The 20,102-nt window shown below is 41.4% G+C and overlaps 1 protein-coding gene across 6 annotated transcripts in view; it reads left to right on the forward strand.

Annotated features, from left to right (window-relative positions):
- The first annotated feature begins 9,540 nt into the window (after positions 1-9,540).
- Positions 9,541-20,102, forward strand: part of nktr (natural killer cell triggering receptor) — a 55,694-nt gene continuing 45,132 nt past the window's right edge. For 3 of the 6 annotated variants that reach the window (XM_047018112.1, XM_047018116.1, XM_047018115.1), the window contains exons 1-2: positions 9,754-10,311; positions 11,817-11,896. In XM_047018112.1, the coding sequence (XP_046874068.1) occupies positions 11,839-11,896 (58 nt within the window). In that variant the 5' untranslated portion in view covers positions 9,754-10,311; positions 11,817-11,838. Of the gene's footprint in view, positions 9,677-9,753; positions 10,312-10,675; positions 11,057-11,816; positions 11,897-20,102 lie in introns of those variants that run through there. The other 3 variants (XM_047018114.1, XM_047018117.1, XM_047018113.1) reach the window with 3 other exon arrangements.

The raw sequence follows: 20,102 nt of genomic DNA on the forward strand, positions 1-20,102 counted from the left end.
CTGGACTGCAAGTGAGAGGATTCTATTCAGACAAGATAATTCCTCTGCCGGTGACCTACACAAGAGAATTCATCCCTGCGAACAGAGATCATATTCCCACACCAGAGACTGCAAAGCATGGCCTCATCTTGAACATATTGCAGATGAGATTGCTCCTCAGCAAAGCTGTGACGTGGGCCTGCTTATCGGCTACAACTGTCCTCAAGCTCTTGTCCCAAGACAAGTGGTGCCTGGTAAAGAAAGTCAGCCCTTTGCACAGAGGACAGACCTGGGCTGGAGCGTGGTCGGCTATGGCAACCCATGTCTCGACTATGGAGATAAAATCGGAGTAAGTCACCAGGTCATCGTGAAGCAAGTGATGCCGGGTTTTGAGTCATCTTCAAACCTCACAAGCGAAGTACGCTATGTCTGTAGAACACAGGTCAAGGAGGTAGTCTTACCTGCAGACATCATCAAGGCGCTGGAATCTGACTTTGTTGAAAGGTCTTTAGAGGACGGTCAGATCTCTCAAGAGGATCTCCGATTCCTGTCAAAGATGGAAAGAGGCATCAAGCTCAAAGACAATGGTCATTATGAAATGCCACTGCCATTCAAGAATGACAGACCCAACTTACCAGATAACATGGTATGCGCCATCCACCGTCTCAGATGCCTAGAACGAAAGCTGAAAAGAAACAAACAGTACTACAAAGACTACAAGACCTTCATGGATGAGACCATAACACGTGGAGACGCAGAAAGGGTCCCAGAAGAAGACATCAATAAAGCTCCAGCATGGTACATCCCACACCACGGGGTGTATCATCCCCCAAAAGCCTGGGAAGATACGTGTTGTCTTCGATTGCTCCGCAAGGTTTCAAGAGACATCCCTAAACGACCATCTTCTGACGGGCCCAGAGCTGACGAACACCTTGGTGGGAGTGCTGTGTCGTTTCCGGAAAGGTCCCGTGGCAATCATGTGTGACATAGAACGGATGTTCCACCGGTTCCATGTTAAAGCAGAAGATCATGATTACCTTAGATTCCTGTGGTGGGAGAACGGAAATCTTGAAGCCAAACCATCCATCTATCGGATGAAAGTCCACTTGTTCGGTGCTGCTTCATCACCTGGCTGCGCTAACTATGGACTTAAGCACCTCGCAGCTGAAGGACAAGGACACTTCAATAAAGCCGCAATCAAGTTCATTCAGAAGAACTTTTACATTGATGATGGCCTGTTAAGTTTAGCGTCCGAAAGCCAAGCTATCCAGTTAGTGAAGCAGGCAAGAGAGCTCTGCAGCACAGGCAAACTCCGGCTGCACAAGTTCATCTCCAACAGCAAGACAGTCCTAGCCACAATTCCCAAAGAAGAATGTGCTAAAGCCGCCCAAGACCTAGACATGGCCCTAGGAGTACTACACGTGGAAATAACACTTGGCATTCAGTGGTGCGTGGCTTCTGATGAGTTCCAGTTCAGAGTAATCGTCAAGGAAAATCCACTTACCCGAAGAGGAGTCTTGTCCACAGTCGCACAGTTCAGTCTACGATCCACTCGGATTCGTGGCACTGTTCATCCTGGTGGGAAAGCAGATCCTGCAGCAGATGTGTCGTGACAAGCTCAGTTGGGATGACATCTTACCTGAGGACCTTCTACCCGTGTGGGAGTTTTGGCTTCAAGACCTGCAAAACCTGGCTGGTGTGAATATCCAGAGATGCTACATTCCATCAAACTTCGATGTTCAGCGCTACGAGTTCCACCATTTCTCAGATGCCAGCGTGTCAGGTTATGGCGAGTGTTCGTACCTCAGAGCAGTCAGTGCATCAGGTGATGTCCACTGCTCTTTGGTAATGGGAAAGGCAAGAGTAGCCCCTGCTAAGGTTACAACCATACCAAGACTTGAGCTGTCAGCAGCCGTTATAGCTGTTCGCACCAGTGACTTGCTCAAAAAGGAACTGGAGATAGATTGCCTACAAGAATTCTTCTGGACAGATTCAATGGTTGTCCTCGGATACATCAATAATGAAGCCAGAAGATTTCATGTGTTCGTAGCAAACCGGGTGGAACGCATCAAGCAAAGTACAGAGTCTGCACAATGGAGGTACGTGGCTTCTGAAGATAATCCAGCAGATCATGCCTCAAGAGGTCTTACAGCAGAACTACTTGTAGCTTCTAACTGGTTCACAGGCCCAGACTTTCTTTGGCGGAAAGAGCTACCCAGCGGAGTAATTAAGGTGGGAGTGATTTCAAGTAGTGATCCAGAGTTCAAGAAGGCCCAGGTTCATGACACCCAGGCAAAGGAAATAAGGTCACTGTTAGATCGCCTACAAAAGTTCTCTGACTGGTCAAGAATGATGAAAGCTACAGCAAGACTAAGGCGGCGTGCAAGGGAAGCTAAAGGCCTCAAGACAAGGTTCTGTGAAAGCACCAGTTTAGAAGAAAGGAGAGAAGCAGAACTCAGCATAATCAAGATGGTTCAGCAAGCAACCCTCTCTCAAGAGATACAGTGCATCCAGCGTCATAAGAACACACAAATCAAAGACAAGGCTAACAAATTATATAAGCTAAGTCCATTCCTGGATGACCAAGGTATCCTCAGAGTGGGAGGCCGCCTAACACATGCTGCTCTACATCCACATGTGAAACATCCAGCTGTCCTCCCGAGAGACAGTCACGTGTCAGCGTTACTCGTCAAGTACTATAATGAGAGAGTGCACCATCAAGGACGGGGAATGACAATGAACGAGCTCCGATCCAATGGCATGTGGATCCTGGGATGCAGCAATGCAGTGTCATCCCATATCTACAAGTGCACAACGTGCAGGAAGTTCAGAAGATGTACAGAACAACAAAGGATGGCAAACCTCCCAGAAGAGCGAATGGAAACAACCCCTCCAATTACTTACTGTGGAATGGACTGCTTTGGGCCTTTCTACATCAAGGAAGGAAGAAAAGAGCTAAAGCGTTATGGACTTTTACTTACCTGCATGTGTTCCAGAGCAGTACACATTGAAATGCTCGATGACTTGACCACAGATGCCTTCATCAATGCTCTGCGCTCATTCATAGCTATTTGTGGAACAGTACGCCAGATAAGGTGTGATCAAGGGACTAACTTTGTCGGGGCTAGGCGGGAGTTTATTGACGCATTGACAGAGATGGATCAAGAAGAACTCAAATAGTTGATGTGTGAGTTCATCATGAACACTCCAGCCTCAAGTCATATGGGTGGCGTCTGGGAAAGACAAATTCGCACCATCAGAAGTGTCTTGACGTCCATTCTAGAACAGTTAGCCAATCCAAGATCCATCCAGTCCAGAGCCCTTGACACCAAACCACATCCTGACCATGAAATCCACGATCATCTCTCCACCTCCTGGAAAGTTTGTCAGGGAAGATCTGTACCTCCGCAAGAGATGGCGCAGAGTTCAACTCTTGGCCAACAACTTTTGGACACGGTGGAAGAAGGAATACCTCTTAAATCTTCAGCACAGACAGAAGTGGATCAAGGACCGCAGAAACGCCAAGGTCAATGATATTGTTATTTTGCAAGATGATTCTACAACACGAAACTAATGGAAGTTAGCCATTGGTTAGGAAGGTTATTGAAGTGTACCCGGGTAAGGACGGAAGAGTGAGAAGACTGAAGTTGCTTATCAGTGATTCAAATTTGGACGGAAAGGGAAGGCGCATCTCTAAACCTGTTCACCTGGAGAGGCCCATCCATAAGACAGTCATACTGTTGGAAGCAGACTGAAGACTCCAGCATCTTTTACTCACTCTCTTTGCCAGTTCTTCAGTTCAGCCATAAGTAAATCGTTATTGTTTTAGTTTTTTTTCAAATTAATGTTTATATGCAGTATTTTGTTCTCTAAGCTGTTTTTTGAAATCACTTGTGATTTGGTGGGAGTGTAACTGCCGCACATTTAAAGTCACAGCTTCCAATATTTTGGTTCCTACCTATAATGGGAGTTCCTAGAGGCGGAACTAATTAGTTGCAATCTTTTTCGCACGCAATAAAAAGGGCACAACACTTGCAAGCGTAGTTCTAAAAACGGCATGGCAAGAGCTCTCAAGCTAGGTGGATAAATCAAGATTATAAGAAGAATATCAAGAATAATAAGAAGATATAGATTGAGTATTGAAATTAGCACCTCTTAAGTGAAGGCAGCCTACGAGGTATGTTCCGTTGAATGTGTTTTGTAACGTAATGTATTTAAGTGCATAGCTTGTATTTGCTAACGTGTAGCTTCTTATTTCTGTCCTTTGTTTTTTCTCTGTGTTCACCCAGTTCTCACTGGTTGATACTATCGTGAAGTAAAATAAACCCCGTAATAAACCAAGACTCGTGCTTAACTACTGGAGGGAGCTACAGTTGCTTTACTGTATATGGTTACCTAGCTTGCTACCCTTAGAATGTGGCTGTAACATTAGCTCTGCAGCTAACAGCTGAGTTACTGTTGCTAATGTAAAGGTAGATGGCATCAAGTATGTGTGTGAATACAAACGCTGTAACGCCAGTGTTGTACACTTCTTCGTTATTTGGATAACTGTTATGCTGTTGGTGTTATGGCACGAGCGATATCCGCCTTTGTCCTCATTGAAATTATTTATGAGTGTGCACCTCTGCAAACCAGGGTGATCAGATGAGAATGGGCAAATTCGAGGCATCTTACAGCAACGGGGCTACGAGCTAGCTGAGTCACTGTTGCTAATGTAAAGGTAAATGGCATCAAGTATGTGTGTAAATACAAACGCTGTAACGCGAGTGTTGTACACTTCTTTGTTATTTGGATAACCGTTCTGCTGTTGGTGTTATGGCGCGCGATATCCGCCTTTCTCTTCATTGAAATGACTATGAGTGTGCACCTCTGCAAACCAGGGTGATCAGATGACAATGGCTAAATTCGAGGCATCTTAGAGCAACGGGGGCTACGAGCCATTGCGATACATCCGTTGCAAACCCCAAAAAACATTGCAATTTGACTTGACAGGTAGCTGAAATCAAGCAGAAATTGACTTGAAAAATATAAATAACTTGGTGCCCAACCACATTACAAATTTACAATATAATATTTATGTTCATATATATTATGTTAACTAATAGCAAAGAAAAGTTTTGGAATAGGCCTAAGCAAGAAATTAAACCTGTGGACCACCTGTGGACCGCCTGGGCCAAAAATGCCAGGGCCGATTTTTTGTCCCAGTCCAGCCCTGGTTGTGGATAGTATGTCCAGAAATAGTCAAGTCACTCATTTAGTGGCAGAATCCATTGTTATGTCTACAAAATTATTTAAGATATAGGCTAGTATAAGTTTAGCTAACTTGAAAATCCTGAGGATAGCCTACTGTAGCAGACCTTTCTATGTGACAACGGACATGGATGTTTTGTCCCTCGGGAGTTTCCGTAGGCTTGATGCTGAACGCATGTGTGAAATCAGTAAGGGCTGTTCGAACAGCAATGTCAAGAAGAGCAGTGGTAAAATACAAGTTATGAAAAGAGACAGCGTCCGTGTCTTTTTGTCCACAGGATCAAATACAATTAGATCTAAACCGAACTTACAAAGAGCTCGGTTACACTACCAAAGTTGAATTAGTAATGTTGTTAGCGATGCTAGCGTTATTTTGCTAGCTAGCCTATACATTTACATTTAGCAGACGCTCTTATCCAGAGCGACTTACAGTAAGTACAGGGACATTCCCCCAGAGGCAAGTAGGGTGAAGTGCCTTGCCCAAGGACACAACGTCATTTGACACGGCGGGGAATCGATCCGGTAACCTTCTGATTACTAGCCCCACTCCCTCACCGCTCAGCCATCTGACTCCTTATAACATTTCACTGGGTCTTGCAGCTGTTTGATTAACTGAAATTATTATGAAATGTTATGTTCTACTAGCCATTTGCCTACTTTAGCAAGTCACTGTATTTCCAAGCCCTGATAGTATAATTGAGATAGCCAAAATAATTCCTCTTTTAAGTACTAAGCCCCCGTTCAAGTGTTGAGCATTAAATTAGCTGCACGGTCTGTAGAAATCTTGAGATAAAGACACTTTTTTGTTCCAAAACCGGATTATAAAAATGTTTAAAATCGGAGTACAAGCCTACTGACTGTCTCAGTTTGTCTGTTATTGGAGTCGAAGTTCCAAAATTAACTTACACAGCTACTGTAGGCTTATCAACATTCGTAAAAAATGTTCTGGAAACCTAAACCCAATGCAAACCTTAAAACTTACTTAATATTAGGCCCTTTTCAATCGCGAAAAGAGCGTGTGGAGCTGTGGAAATATTCTTTATTTTCTGCTGGCTGTTCTTATTCTTCTGTATCTCACAACAAATGTCTCTCATTGATTTGAATAATGCACCCCAACGCAGCAAAATAATTGCTTCTTTCAACAAGAGGTCAAATGAAATGTCAATCAGCATCAAATTTCCAGTAGCGAATTACATTTCGGGGTGGCACCCCTCTGGCTTCGCTACTGTCGACTGGGCTTCAAATATATGGAAAAAAGTATGGAAAAAAGTACAACAGATGGCTAATTCAGGTATTCTCTAAAGAAACATTGCAACATTCCACTTAAATGAGCATATTTGAGATATTATTGCGCTGCTATTAGTCATCAGAGCAAGTTAACAGTTAAGTGACAATTAAATGTGCAGAACATTGTTCAAATAAATGTACAGTATTGTTTTATGTGTGTGTTGCCTAAACATTTAATAACGACATGAATCAATGACATACATAATATAATTAGCCAATAGTAGGTATACCACATCAGTAACACTTATCAATACATATGGACATCTCTGCAAACTTGGAAAACAAACCTCATTAGCATAATACACGCATGTGCACAATTAATTGTATTGCTAGCAGTGTATTCAAGGCCACAACTAGTTGCAATCATGCTGTATGTATGTAGGTAGCAAACCAAAATAGTTACTCTGCTCATTTACTGAAGCTAGTTGGTCCAAGTTTGTTCAGAGTCCATTGCAATTGCAAAATGTTGACAGCAAGGAAAGCATTCTTGCAGAAAAATCAATGGAAAGATTCAACTAAAGTTCAGCACCTCAGAACCATATAGGTATTGCTGGATTTCACAGGGGTGTTACAGTAACTTCACCAACACAACAAATATAGCTAAAGCACGTAAGAGTGAAAATGCAGCTCTGGAGAAGGTTTTCTGTATTTTGTATGGCAAGATGTACAGTGGGGTCAGTGTATACAAACAACCTACAATCAAAGTGCACCACATTTTATTTGAAAATTAGTTGACAGACATTGCATGCTTAAAATTAAAAGATTAAAAACACAGACAGGACTGGCAGAGGAGAGGATGGGCAGGACAAAGAAGACGTATAATCTGATGTGGAATACCATGCCACTCTAGTCTTCCGAGTGTCTGCTCCCATGTTTTTTTTTCATACGATAAGGTAAACTATGCAAGATGCCTTTTATCTTACCGCCTGGAGATGAACAGTCTAGAGGACACACATTTTGCTATACCTACAGGTACAATATGGGGATTTTGTTGCTCAGAAACAACAGGAGTATGGTTTTGCAAACACTGCCTGCCTGTGATCAAGTCATAGAGCAAACAGCCAACAGACACTCCAAAACAAAAATTGGATGGACTGGATTCTCCCGAAACAAAGATGCAGTGCATAGATGCACCACATCACTCCAACACAGTGAACTGCATGAATCATGAAAAGATAAAAAGGATATTCAAAACAATCAAATGTATGATCAACCCATTTGACCAGACATTCGAGGGAGAAAGTATCATGAAAACTAGCTTCAGATGCTGTTGTCAGTGACCTTTTTGAGGCTGAAGAGAGGAGACAATGCCTTTGTAGAGTTTGTACAATAAAGGCTATAGAGTGAAGAGATTAAGTAAGTAAGACTTTATTTATATAGCACATTTCATACAAGAATTGTAGCTCAAGGTGCTTTACATAAAATCAATAAAAACAATAATACAAGTGACAAAAGTAATAATTAAAATAGCAAATCTATAAGAACAAATATAACTAATGAAAGTAGTAAAACCCCAAATATAACTAATGAAAGTAGTAAAACCCTTTTGAGATAAAAATTACTTGAATGCTTCGGTAAAAAGGTAGGTTTTAAGCTGTATTTTAAAAATTTCTAGCGTGTTTGCTTCCCTAATATTTATGGGTAATTTGTTCCATAGTTTTGGGGCGTAATTGGCAAAGGCCGAATCACTAATCTTCTTATGACTGGTTCTGGTGACCTCTAATAGAGCTGCATGTGATGATTGCGGTGTTCTAGCAGGTGTGTAGTTTATAAGGGAATTAGCAATGCAGCTAGGTCCTTGTCCGTGTAGAGCTTTGTATGTGAGGAACAGGACCTTAAAGTCAATTCTGAAGGTAACAGGGAGCCAGTGTAAAGTGGCTAGGACAGGACTAATGTGTTTTCTCCTTGTAGTTTTTGTTAATAATCTAGCTGCAGAATTTTTAATGAGCTGTAGTCTTTCAGTGGTTTTCTTGGGAAGACCAGTGAAAAGTGGGTTACAGTAGTCCAGCCGGCTGGATATAAAAGCATGAATGAACTTCTCTGCATAATTTTGGTTTATGAATGGTCGTACCTTTTCTATATTCCTCAGGTGAAAGAAAGCTGTTTTGGTCACTTTATTAAAGTGAGAGTTGAAATTCAAATCTGAGTCCAGGATTACACCGAGACTCGTCACCTCTGGGTTAAAACAGGGGGTTAAGCCTCCTAGATTCTTAGTAAGCATCTCTCTTTTGGATTTGGGGCCATATAGTAGGACTTTTTTTTCTTCTTCATTTAATTTAAAAAAATTATCATTCATCCATTTGTTTATTGCCAACAGGCAGTTGGTAATGGAATTGATGGCCGTTCCATCGTTGGGTTCAGTGGATATATATATAGTTGTGTGTCATCCGCATAGCTATGTAAATCTATGTTATGTTCTCTGATTATGTCGCCGAGTGGTAACATATAAAGAGAAAAAAGTAATGGACCCTGAGCAGCTTCCTTGAGCAACCCCATAGCTGTTTAATGTTTCTTGGACCTATGATCCCCTAAACTAACATAAAACTTCCTCCCTGTGACATATAATTTCATCCAGTTCAAACAAATTAAAAAACTATATTTAGATGTTTAAGGACAGAGCAAGAAAGACAATGACGAAGGTTAAAGGTCGGGAAATAACTTTTAGAGCAGACCAAGACCTATTGCTCGTTTGATTATGTTGACACAGCTCAGTCTCCCATCTTCAGCCAGCTCAGTCTACCATCTCCAGTCAGCTCAGGGTCCCATCACCAGCCAGCTCAGTCTACCATCTCCAGTCTGCTCAGTTTCCCATCTTCAGCCAGCTCAGTCTACCATCTCCAGTCAGCTCAGGGTCCCATCACCAGCCAGCTCAGTCTACCATCTCAAGTCAGTTCAGGGTCCCTTCACCAGCCAGCTCAGTTTACAGTACACTCAACAAGAGGTAGACACAAGACAGCTTACACCCTCTACCTGGAACACATAGCATCAGATGTTTAAAAACTGTCCAACTCGGATGTTGTGTATTACTTTTAACAGGGTTTTTGGGGATCACTTGCAAGGGCTACCTCATTCAGGGTCAGCCAGTGTCAATTTTAAGTCACCATTAAACACAAAAGGAAGAGCCAAGACTACATAATCACTTTCAACATGCTACATAATGGTATGTATAAAAACGTCTCAATAATGTTCTTATATTTATTTGTGTTTTTCTCCAAGTCAGTGAGTGCCCAACTGTTTTAATCACCGCCACTGATTTAAAAAATGAAGAAAATAAGGTAAATTAAAGACACACAGAAATGTAAGTATTTAATTAAAACTCAACCAGCTAGCTACCATTGTGGTGCCGACACTTAACTACTCGGCTGGCTACTTGACGCATGGTCACCTAGGTTGTTTTTACTATCAGCTGATACTGTTACGAACCATTCGATTAGCTAACAAGATGATACACGAGTTCTGGTTGGTTGGAGAGTTAGGTAGTTGAGCCGATTGCCTGATAAAGTTGCTAACTTTGAACTAAGCTACAGAAAAAATGGGCAAGAATTGGATGTGCCAACAAACGAAAATGTTTCAAGAAAAAAACGACGTTGATAATATCAAAAATCCAGCTCATCCATCGACGGGGACAGGTCATTTCAAAAACTAAAGCAGATACGCGAGATCGGCCCACCACCTATAAGGCGAGACGGACACAAAATATGTAAACATTCTCCAGATTGATTGTGCTAAAGGTGACTACCATCACTTGAAAGGCAATATAGGACACTAGCAACGTTGCGGCCTTCGCTGTCTTAGGTGGGTAAAACTAAGATCTATTAACGTCAGTTTAGCTTTAATTGGTTGATCAAACTGCAATATACATGTCAAATGTGTATTTTGACCGTCACATTTCTGTACTGTACTTGACTGTTGAGAGATACTCCTTATTAAAACGTGATTTCAAAGATTTTGCCAACTGAACTAGAGCTAGCTAGGCTAACAAGTCTGATCTAGTTTGCAATCAAGTGTTAATAGCTACAATCTTCGTATTCTATGAGAACAAATGGTCCTGTGGCTTTGCTTAGTTGGCCATCATAAATTATAATAACATGCTCTTATTTCTGTTAAACTCCCACGTAACATGTTCGGTCTATTGGCACGGTATTCTTTTAGAGCTAATTATATCCTCATCATTCATCTCTAGCCTACGTGAAATATGATTGGATGGATTACACCAGACTGAAGTTGGTTTCTTATTCGCAGTTTCTTATTTCAAGTTGAAGCATGGTTAAATAGTTGAAACTGCTTTGACGCGTTGGAAACGCATTTTTGTTGCTTAGTTTGTAGACCAGAGTAGTAGAGCTAGCTAGCCTAAATAATTTTGGATCACTGAACACTTGACATACGGAAGTTTACGGGCAATTTTTTTCCAGGCCAAGATTAAATTCCATGTTAAAATACAGTCCAAAAACGTGATTTACACCTGCGATGTTATGTATCAGTGGCTCAATATTACTGTAGCTAATAAGGGTGCCATTGTTCTGGCTCACTCCGATAAGCTGTGAGTATCTTTAATCTTTAGTGCTAGTATTCTGGCAAGCCACGACAGACATCATCACAATTATTGCAACATACATTTCTGCAACTAGACCGAGCCTACACTTAATAAACACACGTATGTTTTATATTATTAATATTAAAATAAATGAATATAAGTGTATAATGTTAAAGCGATGCTCACTTACTACTTGCATCGCAACACATTTTATAACAATTAAGTTACATCCCTACAGAGCAGCCTTGTTTTTGTACCTTAGACCCAAGTAAGATGTCTCTAAGAAGGCGAAAAAAACTTGTGTTAAAGGAGTCGTCATATTTGCAGCTGGGAACACTTTCACTTTCATTTTAAAACGTAGTCTTTCTGTAAAGCAAAATCTTTCTTTAGTTTTTCTTGCAATGTTGGGAAATTCAGCCTAGTGACATATGTCCAGATTGTGACAGGGTGGACAGATTAGAGAAAAGCCTGTGGTTAGTTGGCTTTGATTAGATTGGCCTATTTTCATTACATTTTAAATTGTTTAGATGCATTTATCCAAGTTGACATACAGAGGTTGCATGTAGAAAGTACAGCTGAAGATCAATGTTCAGAAGTACATAGTTCTAACAGTAGGCTATTTTGGTGGTCTGAGTCAAGGAAGTTTGTATTGACTAGACACAGTGTCACAGTAACCACATTTTAGCTACCAGGTGCATTTCAAGTTATGGACAATAAATGTTTTCAGAGTTTGATGTAAAGGTTTTTTATATTTTTCTTTTTCAAGGTGACCCATACTGTGATAAAGAATGGGAGTGAAAGACTGCCCTCAGTGTTACTTTGATGTGGAGCTCAACAGGGAGCCAGGTAAGACAAACCATGTTTTTAGTTATTGCAGAATACCTAGGATTGATTAAAAATCTGTATATTAGAGACTAGGATGGCACTCTCCATCTCTAGTTTTAAATCCAGGCTAAAGACCCACCTATTTTCTCTAGCTTTTTTTATGATTGCTCTGGGGTTTATGTTTGTTTATATTTTATGGTTTATATTTATATCGCTTTCTTTTTTTAATGAATCTTATTTTAGCTCTTTGAACTCTATTTTATGATGTATGTGTAATTGTCAAAGGCACTGTAAAGCACTTTGGCCAGCCGTGTGGCTGTTTGTAAATGTGCTATATAAATAAAGTTGCACTTGAACTATTATAGAGCAGTGTTTCCCCTAAGATTTTTTTTAGCAGTGGGGGCAGGTCTGTGAGAGTGTTTTAGACATAGAAATATTTTTACTTGGGTCCATAACTTATAAGTGTGGTCTATCAATACCAGGTGGTATTTTGTACAAATGTTGAACAACTTATGTATAATTTCAATTTGAACACACGTTGCACATTGTTACTTTCGACCCCATCAGTCGGGACGAAAGTAACACAGGAATGGGTCAAAAGTAGCTAACACAACGATACAAGCTAGATATTTTGTGTTACTCTGGTTTTTATTAAATATATCTGACTATGACCTTGTTAAAATGTAACTGCAAACATATTTTGTCCATTAGTTTAGCAAAAAAACTATGAATTTTACATTTCAGTTGCATCAAATATTTATTATCATTTTTTACTGAATCAGACCTCTGTCTTTCTGACCCTCACTCTTGGCATATTCTGTTGATATAATTTGACATAAACATGTTTTAATAAATGCTTTCCACAAACAGAAATTCACCACATACTATTGCATTAGCAGCGGGACAAAAGTAACAAGTGTTACTTTCGTCCCGACAGGAACTCCTGACATTTAAACCAGATTTCCTTTCATACTGAAAAACTCTGACAAGGCAACCTTCAGAATGTGTTACAGCACTAAATAACCTGTAGATTGATGAGTGACACATGTGACACATGAAACGGGAAACACAACTTGTAATTAGCAAAAAAGGACCACCTCAGTAATTTACTTTGCACACTCGAAAAGTGCTTTTCGCACCTAACCGCGGCAAACAATGACGACATCACGTGAAATTGGGCAGTTCCATCAATGGTTGCATGCTGAAGGTGCTGTCATAACTTGGAGAGCAAATGAAGTCAGGGCTCTGAGAAAATCGCTTTGTTACTTTCGTCCCGTGTTACTTTCGCCCCCGCTCTCCCCTAGCCTAGCCTATCGATCAAGGTACTCGAAAGCATGTAGCCTACACTGTCGGCTTCATTTGATCTTGATAGGCTAAGCATTCTGTAGCAAATAATAACAATATACCTACTAGGGGTGGGCGATATGGCCGAAATCTTCTATCACGGTATGAGTAATTTTATATCACGGTTACGGTATATATCACGGTTACGGTATATATCACGGTATAGTAATTGTTCTGTAAATTCAATTAAGAAATGGTACAAACAAAACACCGCACATCATCACACTTTATTATTTATTTATTACAAACAAAAACAACTGCCTCACATGAGACAACACTTGAGTTAAAAACAAAAGACTCAAAAAAGTTATGAGTACGAGCGTTCCGATTGGCTGATGCGCAGTCATGCCATCCGCGTGGTGACCTATTCACAGCTCAATACGGATCCGTAATGCCCTCCGACGAAAATTTCAAAATGAGCGAAAGCGATCAGTCTGACTTTTACTATCCATATAACTTCGGTTTCGGCGTACCTCGTTAAAGCTCGGTCGATACGTTTGTTTGATATTTCCCTGCATGACCTCACTCTCAGTAAGTAGTTAGCCTTCAATAGTCATCCTAGATCAAGAATGCTAGCAACGCCACAAGTGTAATTTTACAACAATAATTTTACAGCGCGAGACATAAAACTTGAACAACAAATCGAATTGGTTACCTGCAGAATGGGACATCAAATATATAAGTAATTAGCATCGGCATGAATGTGGTCCGCTAAGACAAAATACACTCCACATCGAAAATTCCGTCAGACCAACGCAAATTTGCTTCAGGTCAAACGAAAATAGCAAATCAAATAGAAGTTAAACTACAATTCTAAATATCGCAAGAATGTGATTTATATGATGGCTTATATACAATACAACAACCAGACATTTAATTGACACGTGTAATACAAAAATATAGTATAAAGTATACCGCGGTTGAAACGATATAGCCAAACCTCTCCCGGTAGACACATTTCTACCGTCGCACGGTATATACCGTCATACCGCCCAGCCCTAATACCTACTATTAATAAAAACTACTTCAGCATAATAATGCACCTAAAATACAAACGTGAGCAAGGGCAGCAATCGCTATCGAATCAACAGACATGCAATTATGCTAGCAGGGGAAGAATAGGCTACAAACAATGAAAATCACCAGTTAACTTAAATTTGCAATAACTGTAGACTAATACAATAACAGGCTTTAATGAACTGAAAACATAAGTTATACGACTTACAGTTCTCAAGGACGCACATGCGCGTTTCCGTGCTATTCTCCGACATGCACTCTAACAATCACTGCTGATAAACGGCCTATAATCTTGTACAGCCCTATTTCTGATACCGTGGTGGCAGAAATTTAACCGTGGCGGGCCGCCACAACAAAATCAACGTAGGTAAAACACTGTAGAGGCATGCACTGAGGGATTTTATAGAACAGTAGCAAACTATCAACCACTAGCTTGGGTGGGCAATTTATTTTCCCGAAGGGACACATGACAAATTGGGACCATTGTGGCGGGCCGAACCAATAAGCTGAACTTAATTCTGCTCAATATGGAACCACTATCAAAGCTCTGTCAATAAATACTGTGTTGGTTAAATGCTGTGCCACACCAACACTGGATGGCTCTCAATACTTTACGTAACATACTTTGGACGAGAAAGAGAGAGGTGCATTGCTGTAAGATAGAAACAGAAAAAAACTAAGTAATTGATTTAGGTAACAGTAAGGCCATAATATACATTTTATTACTTTATAAAAAAACAGTATATTATATTGTTTTGAGCTGCTACTGGTAATACATGTTTCAATAAGGCAATGAAAAATATGTTGTCATTTTTTTTTTTTTACATACCTTTAAACCTTCACTAAAATACATAAGATGCATGTTAAGACCAGTAATTGAATTTTACACAAAAGCAATAAGTGCTTTTTTGTCTTGTTAAAAACCCTACATTCTGTATCGACCATTCGTTTTTCACTGTGAGCAGACATTTTCTAGGGCTAACCAACAGCTAACTCAGGGTCTCCTGTCAGTGAGGCACATACGTAAATCGCCTGATCACTGTAGTCTTTCAGGACTACAGATTTCCTACTGCTTAACACAATTATTTATTTTTTATTTACCTCACACAGGCTGTAAAATTCCCAGGGGCGTGTTCTCTTTTATTCTCATCTGACAATAAAAGACTTGAACTTGTACACCTTCACAAAATCAACCACAAGCAAATAATTTCTGCATATGCAGGTAACAAATAGTTATTTAACTGTTTGGCTCCATGATGCCGGGTAAGTAGTTAGCTCCTGAGACTTCTCACCATAAGAACGAAGGTGAACCTTCGATTAAGACATGTTCGTAGGTACCTAGCGAAAAGTAGCCTGAACTTTCCTAGATATTTAGATACGGCACTAATGCTGAATGCCCTCTGTCTTACTAGAACGGCATATGTATGCATTGTTGCTAACGTGTGCTGACGTTGTGACTGTATGTGAGAAAGACACGTAAGTGACAGAGAGACGGAGGGAGAGCAGGGAAAGGAAATGCATCTGAAAGAATTTGCTGCATGTTTAACCTAAATAGTGTTAAAAACATATTTTTTACGAAACGCAATATGTGGCGGACGGTTTTGATTCTGTGGCGCACCGCCACGAATTAGTCTGTGTGAGAAACACTGAAAAATATACCGCGGTTGAAACGGTATAGCCAAATCTCTCCCTGTAGACACATTTCTACCGTCCAGCCCTACTAACCTTTTAAACCTATGCTAACTTAAGACAAGTGAAGTACAAAGTGCAATATTGCTGATAGTACAACCAATCACTGAAAGTGACAGTGTGTGAAGTGACTAGTAAGACGTTTATCAGTGTCCATTCAGAAGCCTGATGGCCCTTGGAAAGAAACTGTTGTCCAGTCTGTGTGTGCGAGATGGAATGCTACAGTATCGCCTGCCAGAAGGCAACAGGGTAAAAAGACTGAAGGATGGGTGGTAACAGTCTTTTAGAATCCTAACAGCTTTCTTGAGACATTGTGTGTGGTAGGTGTCCTGCAACCAGTCAGTATGCTCTCTATACTGCATCTGTAAAAGTTAGTGAGGATGACTATTAATTGTCCAGTTAGAATGTAGATCTTCACTGTACTATCTTTTGGATTAGTGCATTTCCGGTTCCGGTGCATTTCCGGTTTAGCCAGAATGTCTGTTTCAATTGTCTTCTGACCAACTGTCTCTTCCCCCCCCAGGTGACAATAACTTTTCCAGGTCACCCATACCCCTTTTCCACCAACGCATTTTGGGTGCCGGTTCGGAGCCGGTGCCTAATCGCGAACCAGTTCTTTCTCTTTCGACAGACTGGGAACCGGAAAAGTGGTTTGTACGTGGTTCGTACGAGGTTCGCAACGAGCACCACTTCGGAGCTGGTCTAGTTTACGAACCAATAAAGAACTGCTTGGGGCGGGGTTACCGTGACCAACAAAACGCTTTGGCCGCCATTGCTCTAAGTTTTTACAATTCATATTTCAGCTAAACGGTACTTGTAAATCAAAATGTGAATGAAAATGTATCGAGAAGTGGGCAGTGTAGTTGCTGAAAATGTGCTTATTTTATTGATTGAGTTGAACAAACACCTCGGATGTGCCGTGTTTGGATGCCGATGTAGGTTCGCGAAACCATGAACAGCAACGAAACGTCCGCCTATGTTGATGTTGTGTTTGTGTTTGGCGCTACCGCGCTAGTGTTGCTGGGAAATATGAGACGTATACAGTGACGTAATGACGTGGCTCTGGTGGCTCTCGCCCGTGGAAAAGCAAACCGGTTCTTAGTAAGCTCCGTTCTCGAACCAGCTCCAAACTAGCTCCCGGTTTACTTTGGTGGAAAGGGGGTACCAGACTTCCCGTCTCTAGACTTCACGTCTCCTAGTTAGTTGTTATAAAACTACAGGCGGCATCTCTACCAAATGGAGTTGAATCAACATACATTGTATCAAGCTTCTTAACCAACTGTAAACTTCTTTTAAAACACAGTGTTACCATTGTACCTAGGCCCAAAATGCATTTCACATTCATCATTCAATTCAATAGAGAACTGCCGAGAAGTCCCGCTGCTAAAATGTTAAATATTTAGGTGGATTTGTGCCATTTGTGCTATGTTTAACAATACACCCTTGCACTTGATGGCTTGAAAACAACTTTTAAGTGTTTATATTATTTTTTTGCCGGTCAGATTGCTGCCCAACGCTCTGCCATAAGGCATTACATTAGCCACAAACTTAAGATGTTTTGACAATTTCACTGCAGGGCATATGCATTTGCTATACTTTGTTTGAAAGCGTAGGTCTTCTTGAATTCAGTCAATTAATGTGTGATTAATTTTACAGTCAGTACATGTATTAGAGATTCCCCCACAAAACCGACCAGCTAACATTGTTAGCAGTAGAACGTTAGCTTCTTGTTTATCTACTTGAGGCTCTACTTTTTACATCAGGTCTCTGCTATTATAAACTGCAATGTATTTACATTTACATGTATTCATTTAGCAGACGCTTTTATCCAAAGTGACTTCCAAGAGAGAGCTTACAAAAGAGCATAGGTCACTGATCATAACAACGAGATAGTCCCAAACATTGCAAGTAGCCAAAACATGAAGCATACATTGTGAAAAGCTAAACAAGTGCCAAAGGGAAGACCCATAAGAGCACGCAGTTATACAAGTTACAAATTAAACCACATGAACCACAAAAGTGCAGGACTGTACCTGTAGAAGAACAATCAACAGTAAAATATTTCACAGCGAGTACAAGACTTAAATTCGTTATATCTAACCTAAAAGAGCAACAAGTCACTCAATAAGAGTCATTGTGATCCTGGAGGAAACTAACTAACAAGTCCAGCCAAGCATTCTTAAGTGCCGTTGTACTCCCGGAACAAGTGCGTCTTGAGCCTTTTCTTGAAGGTGGGGAGACAGTCAGTGTCCCTGATAGAGGTGGGGAGCTGGTTCCACCATTGGGGGGCCAGGCAGGAGAAGAGCTTGTGTTGGGACCGGGCAGTCTTGAGCGGTGGGACCACCAGGCGGTTGTCTGAAGAAGACCGTAGGTGACGGGTGGGGGTGTAAGCTTGCAGGAGAGACTTGATGTAGACGGGTGCAGTCCCGTTCACTGCTCGGAAGGTCAGGACCAGGGTCTTGAATCTGATACGGGCGTTGATGGGTAGCCAGTGGAGAGAGATGAGGAGCGGGGTAACGTGGTAGCGTCTGGGTAGATTGTAGACCAGGCGGGCCGCTGCGTTCTGAGTCCTCTGAAGAGGGCGGGTTGCACATGCTGGGAGACCAGCGAGCAGCGAGTTGCAGTAGTCCAACTTGGAGAGGACCAGTGCTTGGACTAGCAGCTGGGTGGAGTGCTCAGACAGGTATCTCCTGATCTTCCGGATGTTGTAGAGGGTGAATCTACAAGACCGGGAGACCGTGACAATGTGGGCCGTGAGGGAGAGCTCGTCATCCATGGTAACCCCAAGGTTCCTGGCAGAGGATGAGGGGGTCACCGTCGCAGATCCCAGGGTGATTGACAGATCGTGGGAGATTGAGGGTTTAGCCGGGATGATAAGTTCTGTTTTGGCGAGGTTCAGCTGGAGATGGTGCTCGGTCATCCAGTCGGAGATGTCTGTGAGGCAGGCCTCAATCCTAGCTGAGATCCCCGGATCAGTCGGGGGGAACGACAGGTACAGCTGCGTGTCGTTAGCGTAGCAGTGGTAGGAGAAGCCATGGGAGGTGACGAGTTATGTGAGAAGAGAAGGATTTAAGGAGGGAGTGATACTTATCAAGGTCCAGACCGTTTTTGACTTGCGCCATCTCCTCTCAGCTGCCCGAAGCGTGTACCGTTCTTCACGAATAACATCCGTAAGCCACGGGCAGGAGGGAAAAGATTGTGCAGGCCTGGTTGACAGAGAACAGAGAGAGTCAAGTGATTCAGTTAAAGTGGTTAACAGGGTGTTGGTGGCAATGTTCGTGGGGTGGGACGAGAACTCGTCAATGGGAGGGAGGGAGGATGTCACAATAGAGGAGAAATGGGAGGGAGATAGGGAGCGGAGGTTGCGCCGTAAAGTTACGAGGGGAGGGGAGGTAGGAGGAGTTGGAGTCAGAGAATTGGATAAAGTAGTGATAAAAAATGTGCCTATGCTGAAGTACTTACACTGCATTAAGGTAATGTAATTAATAGTGGGTTTATTGTTATTATTTGCCACAGAATGCTTAGCCTTTATGTCAAGATCAAATTAAGCAGACAGTTCTGTTTGATACGTAAAACATTTGTTGGCAGGGGGGGTTGTTTGGACAGACCTGCTCCCACTGCTATAAAAAAATCCTAGCGGAAACACTGCTCACAATAGAATAGCAATAGATCTGTAGCACGCAAACTTGGGGTTGATGAAAGGCGAATTTGCTAGTGGTGAAGTCAGCTGCCTTGCTATATTGTAGGCAACATGTCATTGTTTCAATAACATTATTATAATGTATAATTTGTTTTCAAACAATATCATAATTTAGAATTATATGATTGCATTCAATGTTAAGTGACTTTTTTTGGTAAGAGTACAGTGCCTTTATTTTGAAGGCCTTTTGAAACGCTTGTGAGTGAGAGTTGACAGGCTAACAGCAAGCGACGCTTAATTTAATTTAATGCTCCGATAAAAGTCTAAGGTTGTTATCGGATGTTAGCAATTTAAGGAAACCTCTATTCCCTTGCATGCAGCCAACGATGTATGTTGTTTTGTGTCTGTATTTTACTTTGGTGAACGTTATTTACATGCGGCGCATATCATTGTAAATATTAGGCTATTGTGGTCTTTATTTTATCGTTATACTGTGGGTTTAGTTTTCACGGTAGATTTGGAGAAGCTTCAAACCTG

The sequence above is a fragment of the Hypomesus transpacificus genome, unplaced genomic scaffold, assembly GCF_021917145.1.
Source record: "Hypomesus transpacificus isolate Combined female unplaced genomic scaffold, fHypTra1 scaffold_91, whole genome shotgun sequence".
NCBI classification, from domain to species: domain Eukaryota; kingdom Metazoa; phylum Chordata; class Actinopteri; order Osmeriformes; family Osmeridae; genus Hypomesus; species Hypomesus transpacificus.